General features: G+C 39.4%; 1 protein-coding gene across 3 annotated transcripts in view; it reads right to left on the minus strand.

The window, feature by feature from the left end:
• The window catches only part of MRPL3 (mitochondrial ribosomal protein L3), a 40,344-nt gene extending 35,789 nt beyond the window's left edge, over positions 1-4,555 (minus strand). For 2 of the 3 annotated variants that reach the window (XM_017510179.2, XM_017510178.2), the window contains exons 1-3: positions 4,291-4,555; positions 3,066-3,250; positions 1,778-1,869 (exon numbers count right to left, since the gene is read on the minus strand). In XM_017510179.2, the coding sequence (XP_017365668.1) occupies positions 1,778-1,869; positions 3,066-3,250; positions 4,291-4,382 (369 nt within the window). In that variant the 5' untranslated portion in view covers positions 4,383-4,555. Of the gene's footprint in view, positions 1-1,777; positions 1,870-3,065; positions 3,251-4,282 lie in introns of all 3 variants that reach the window. The other variant, XM_037731939.1, reaches the window with a different exon arrangement.
• Between the last annotated feature and the right edge of the window lie 2,579 nt (positions 4,556-7,134).

Genomic DNA, 7,134 nt, shown 5'->3' on the forward strand with positions numbered 1-7,134 from the left:
ACCTCATCTTTCCTCTAACACCAACCACAATCTTAAAAACATAAATCTTTAAAGGAAATGATTAAATACAACATACAGAAAAGAACATAAATATATGACAAAATGAGTATAAACAAAATGTACATGTAACCACTACTCAGTTCAAGAATTAAAATCCCAAAAGCCTGTGTGTGTCTCTTCCCAATCACCAACTCATGTTTTTATCCCAGAGCAGGAGTTCTCAAAGTATGGTCACTAGACAAGCAGTGTTAGGATCCCCTAATAAAGATGCAGATTCTTAGGCCTCAATCCAGACCTAATGAATCAGAATCTTTGTGTTTTAGAAGACCTCTAAGTGATTCTGAGGTTCTCTAAAGTTTGAGAAGCACTGCCCTAGAAATAACTCTTGACATTTATGTAACCATTTACTTTTTTTTAATAATTACTATATGTGAAAGTATTGCTTAATAATAAATTTAGAGTTGTCTGCTTTAAACTTTATGTAAATGGAATCAGATTTTACCTACTCTTCCATGTCTTACTTCATTCAACCTATTTGTAAGGTTCATCTATACTGTGTGTAGCTCTATTCTGTTCATTTTCATTGTTGTACAGCATTTCACTATGTGAATATAACATGATTTGTTTATCTGTTCCACGGTGTACAGACACTTGGGTTATTTCCAGTTTGTTGGGATTAAGCGTGATGCTACTGTTCAAGTTTTCTAGTAATACTTTGGGAGTGGAACTGCTAGACTACAAAGCTTACCTGTCTCAATTTTGCCACACAATGCTAAAGTGTTTTCCAAAATGGTTTTGTAACAATTTACAATCTCACCAGCCATTCCTGAAAGCACTCCCAGTTTCTTCAGAGTTCACAAAACTATTGTCTTATACTTGATCATTGAGAGCCAACAATAATTTGCAAAGGGTCTACAGATTCTTTGTGCCTTATTAGCACTCCAAAGCACTTAGGTGCATGAGCTCTTACTTTAAGAATCATCACCTGTATCATTACTTGCCTAAGACTAAGCTCCAAGGATCAACTGAGTTGTTCAAAGTGATTTGGGAAGTGATAATCTCTTATCAGTGATCTTTCTACAACAACAATAACCACCACAATAATAAAGACAATATTAGCCAATATTTAGTGGACACTTAACATTGTTTCAAGGGCCTGACATTTATCATCTTGTGCAATCTATACAACAACCTTTTGAGGTAGGTCATAATTATTTCTTTTACAGAATAGAGTATCTTTTACAGATGAGGCGCAGTATTCTAAGGAACACAGCCAGCAAGTGGCAAAATCAGGGCTGCAGCTCAGGTATTCTGGTCTCAGGACTCACATTCGTATCTGTTATATTATAGCTTATTTTAGTGAACAAAATACAGCTTCACCAGACAAGAGTATTATATTCTTTTAGCAAAAAGATCAAAACTGTAATTTGGAGTTGAAAGAACTCCATAAAATAAAATAAAATGGGAGTGAGATTTTTTCCTACTATGAAATAAACAAGTGGATCTGTAAAAAGTTGGTTATACTTTAAAAAAAAAAAAACAAAAAAAACAATTCATTGCTCCAGTTATCCCAACACCAGTATCAGAAGGTCATTACTCAGGCAAGGGTCAGAACATTCCTAAAGCCATCATAAGTTCTATAATACTATTTATGTTCAACATTACCCCTTTCTTCACCATACAGTTCCATGTTTCAGGATACAAATACTTGTTTAGGTTTACACAAACAGATTTTGGAACACACAGATATCCCTTATGTCTTCTGTTTCTTTCTTACCTGAAGTAATGTGACCACGTGCCTCTGACCATCCTTAGTCCACAAAGGCATCATGCCCAGCTTCACGGCAACAAGGCCAACTCTAAAAGAACCTGGCAATTAAAACCAAAGCAATGTAAACAAAAGCTTTTTCAACATTTGCCAACATGATGAAATCGTTTTTCCTAAAACAGGTTTCACTATGAAGAGCAGGCATGTAAGAAATACACTAATATATTCACAGAGTAAAATAGGACTGTTCTTTACAGATGTGCCTTCAGCCAAGCCTGGCATGACACTGGTACTCAACAAATATTTGTAAAATGAACAAATATAAATGTATGAAATAAAGAAAATAGATAAGTTAGAAATAATGGCATTCACACAGGGCATGATAAATTCATCACTTTGCTTTCCTAATATCAATTCTTACCCAACTTTATTCATTGGAAAACATCTACCACTCAAACTCTAAGAAGACAGCTGAGGCTATAGAGATGCCACAGCTGGTCATATATTGCTAAAATGTCAGTCTACAACAAGACATTTAGATTTCTTGCATACATTGGTAAAGTTGCCCAAGAAGTTTTGTTAAGTATCCAATTCAACTGCCACAATAAACCCTAACCAGGGACCACACACTCAGTAGAAAAGGGCTTATTCTTCTGGGTCTGGCCACACATGGGTTTAGCGACCTACTGGACACAAAGAGCGGATTCAGGGGTTATGCTTGCCCAAACTACAGTGCTAGAGCATCCCAACTGAACATCCAAGCAATGTATTACAATTTTTTTTTTGAGACAGTCTTGTTCTGTCGCAAGGCGCCAGGCTGGAGTGCAGTGGCGCGATCTCCGCTCATTGCAACCTCCGCCTCCCAAGTTCAAGCAATTCTCCTGCCTCAGCTTCCCGAGTAGCTGGGACTACAGACGTGCGCCATCACATCCAGCTAATTTTTTATATTTTAGTAGAGACGGGGAATGCATTACAATTTACATCATACTCTTCCAGCCTTTCTTTCCTGACTTACATTCTTTTTAGCTGAGGTAAACAAGAGAATGTATGCAGAATGATTCTCCTTTCACCTATAAAACAGCTTCTCAAGGAGGTCTTTATTAATTACCAGACATTCACTAAAACTAGACTAGGAAGTTGGAAATAAACTTGCAAAAACAAACCACAATAAAACAGACATAGCACATGAAAAATAAATTCAAAAAATGATAAATTTATAAAGCAGTTACTAGATTTTAAATGTGTCCAGCCACACAATAGTTAGGAAATGAGAGCTCATCAAATACAAAATATTCACCTGGTTCCCAAGGATGTATAGGCCATGGTTCATCTTTCAGAGGACATAGTTTACTTGCTAACTGGGCTTTATCTTCATCAGAGACCAACTGCTTAATGAATGGGACATTTTCTTCAGAAAGATGCTCATCCCACCAAGTAACACTCTTTCCATGCAGACTTCTAACAAAAAGCCAGATTTGTGTTCTATAAAAAGGAAAAAGAAAAAAAAAATAACCAAACCACAATTTAAAAGCTTCCTCCATTTAATACAGAAAAGGGAAGTCACAAATTGGGAAGTGTAGTCAGGGCCTTAGGAAAGGGCTTGGATTCTGCACACCTTTTTTCCATCCCTCCAAACTCTCCCTCACCGCCCCCCGACTCCCAACATTCCTTCTGATAAGGCTCACATTTAAACTGTTAGCGGTTACCCTGGAGAAAAAAACTTTTCTCCTCGCAGATAAACAGATGCCCCCCCTCCACTTCTGCCGAAAAACCCAGTCCTACCTATAGAAATGAGAAGCCACTAACCCATGTGAACATATACCTAATAGTTTTACACTCAGTGGAGGTGGCAGAATGTGGCATACTGATCTTTGTATAGTAAGCTCACCTCCTCCCTGCAATGACATGGCCTACGTTCAAAGAAGTGAAGAAACTGGGTGTGCAAAGTTAAAAGATACAAAAAAGGCATAACCTACGAACAGGTGAACGTACCAAGAAAGACCTTAGTGGGTGGAGGTCAGGAAGAAGGGGTTTAATTCTTGTATGAAGGGTAAAAACAGAAGTAAAGCTTTCTGCAGTCTACTCTCCTTTTGTAGTTAGGTAAATTTAGGTTAGACTCCCAAGATTCCACTTATTAGTTAAGTAGCTTTGGGCGAATTAACTCCCCTCTCTAACCTTCAGTTTTATCTGTAAACCTTAGTTTGCAGACGTGAGGCTACATGAGATAAGGTATCTAATACACATAGCAAGGGGCTTAGTGCCTAGCAAACACTCACTAATTGGAAGATATAATTGCTACTAATAGCATTTGCTGCTAGTGGCTGGCTCATAAGCGTTTTTTAAAAATCACCACTTCAATCCCTTAGAACGTGCTTCCTTAGATTAGCGGCCCTTATTCCTCGGTGTCCCACGTCTGAACAGAGCCCCTTCCTCCTCCACCCAACGGAGGCCCCACTGCACCAGGCCATTCCACTGCTCCAGGACGCGGCTGTGCACGTAGAGACTCTCACACACCTTCCTACCTGTTTCCCGGGCCCAGAGCAGCACCCAGGCCGTCCCTGACTCGACCCAACACTTGGGCGCCGACCTGCGTTAACAGCCTCCAACCCGGCATGGATTAGCCGAGGAGGACGACTTCCAGGAGCCCAGCCGCTTTGCTTTCAGGGCGTCCACACACCACCGCCACGCGGACGCAGCGGCCGTAGTCCCGGGAGTCGTCGCAATGGCAGCCAGCAAATGCCCTCTGCGACGGAAAGAGAGCCTCCGGACCCACTTCCGGTCCATCTTACAATGAACTCCGGGCACTGGAATCACTCCCCGGAAACTAGAGTTCCGCTTCCACTGTAGTCCTACTTTAGATCTGAATTGGAGTACGAGGGTGGGCAGCTGCTGACTCGCCTCTCCAGGGTCAAAAAAAAAAAAGGGATGTTCAGAGTTTAAATTTTAGAAGAATAAGGACAGACTTCCTGAGATCAATAAGGAAAATGAAAACACTTCTAAATAGTGCCCGTTGTGGGGCAACTCATTATGCTAAGCAACATTTGATAATTCTGTATTTCTTAATCATAAAAAACGGTCCTGAAAGGAAGTAGTTATTTTTCTATTATAAATGAAGAAACGGACTTGGAATTTAGGTGCTGGTCCAAAACAACACATCTGGCAGAGGAGCAGAGTTGGCCCTGAAACAAGGTTGGCATGTATTAGCAATAGACTACAGCCATAGAAATGATGTATGACTTCCAGGGCTGGATCATAAAACATACTATTACTTCAGATTTTGTCTCTTGTATTGATCCCTATGGTGAAAACTAGCCATCATTTCCTGCAGACACTCAAACAGCTCTGCAGAGAGGACCATATGAAGAGAAATCAACTAGCAGTCATGACTGAGCTATCTAGGAAGTGGATCTCCCAGCCCTAGGCAACCTTTCAGATGTCTGCAATTCATGAAGGTGTTAAGAAGCCTGAATCATCCAGCCAGGCAATTCATGAATTCCTGGCCAGGAGAAATTGCTAGAAAAAAATAAATGATTAATGTTTTTTTGAGTCATTAAACTTTAGGATAATTTGTGATGCAGCAATGGATAGCTAATACACCTTCCGTACAAACAATCTCCTGTCCTGGGTTCCAGTTCCAGCCTAATCACCATGTATGAGACTAGGACATTTATTCCTCTACTAATTCCCTTATTTGTCAGATTAGTGTTTGTAGAAATTTGGAAATAAGAATTTAAAAGTGTAGCTATTTCAACCCTCTCTTTTTACTAGAGATCTGGCTATCCTGGCTTGACAGGTCCAGACAATAGTCAATTCCTGACCACTACTTGGACTTTAGTGGGCTAAAAAGTCTCTGCTTTGCTTGTCCAATCATTCCATTCATTGCTGTTATAGTTACCTTAGACACTTTTCATTAACATTTTAGACCTTGAGGGAAAAATGACATCTCTTTATTCTAGTCATGCTGCCTTGCTTCCCAGATACTTAAGGATGGCTCTTCATTGAATAAACATGTTTTGAGATGTGCTACATGCAAGAAGTTGAGAAGAAGAAGATTTCCATGCTATTGCAAATAGCTAACGTTTTTTGTGCATATAGTGTGCTAGAGTATCTGCTTAGTATTGTGGAAGCCCATCAGCCAAGATTACTAGGAGAAAACGTAAACTCATACGAAGTTGAGTTTAATCAGTTTGATGCAGCAAGAGGCAGCATATGTCTGAGGATGTTTTCAAAAGAGTGACCTGGGAGGGGCTTAAAATGAAATTTGGACTTAATGCTGAGTGATTTTAAGGTGGCATCAGAGAAGCAGGAACTTGTTTTGGAATGGATGCTGTCAAGAAGAAAGGACAGTTCAGCAACTGGACATCTTGATAATCTTTTTTCTAGAGAAAGGAAGAACAGAGAGGGAGTGGGCATGATGTTTGTAAGAAAGCAGCAATCACTCAGAATAAGGAACTGTTAGTCATTTTGTAGCAGTGGGTGTGGTCTACAGTATGGTCTGTTAGAAGAATTGTATTGATGTTCTGCTATAAACGTTGCAGTCCAGTTACTAATAGTATTCATTTTTACTCTGTAAGTATATATATTTTTTTACTTAATGTTTATAACAACCTGCTGTGACAATACTATTATTATCTGGATTTTACAGTCAAGAAATAGGCATACAGAGATTACATAACTTAAATAAGTCACCCAGTTATTAACTGGTACAGCCAAAGACTGTGACCATAGAACTTATGCTTTTAGACATTTGGTTTCTTTGGCTCTCTATGACAAATATGAAATCCCTTAAGGCTAAAGAGGAAATTGGTAAGTGAATATATCACACACAGTGGTCAGTCAGGATTGAGGAGTTAGCCATATGGTCTCACCTTTTCCCATAGTATCAAATATCTTCTAATCCAGAAGGAGGAACTGGACTCAATAAAACCCTCAGTGGCACCACTGCTGAACTGAATCAAAGCAAACATGGTTTGCCTGCTGTCATGAAAAACGTGTCTCCTGATTGCCAGCTAGGATTGAGCAGTGTCATACTTGATTTAGTCACTGCAGTATCCTGCTAATTGACAATTACCAGTCCCAATTCTCAAGGGACCCAGCCTAGGCTTTTCTAAGGCAGTCAGGCACTGACCTAGAGCTTCCTGTTATTTCCGATGTTATTCTTCAGAAACTGCCTTAGACCCTGAAACTGTAATGACTAAGGCCTCTCTAAGCCTTCAATTTCTCATTGGAACAAAGATTATTTGCACTATCTCTTTTTAGTGTTACAGTTCTATAATTCTTACCCCACTAATTCAGACCAACAGATGGTAACATAAACCTTCTCCTAATAAATAAAACCTAGGAATAGATTCATTTTGAATCACTAA

This window comes from Cebus imitator, unplaced genomic scaffold, assembly GCF_001604975.1.
Source record: "Cebus imitator isolate Cc_AM_T3 unplaced genomic scaffold, Cebus_imitator-1.0 Scaffold432, whole genome shotgun sequence".
NCBI classification, from domain to species: domain Eukaryota; kingdom Metazoa; phylum Chordata; class Mammalia; order Primates; family Cebidae; genus Cebus; species Cebus imitator.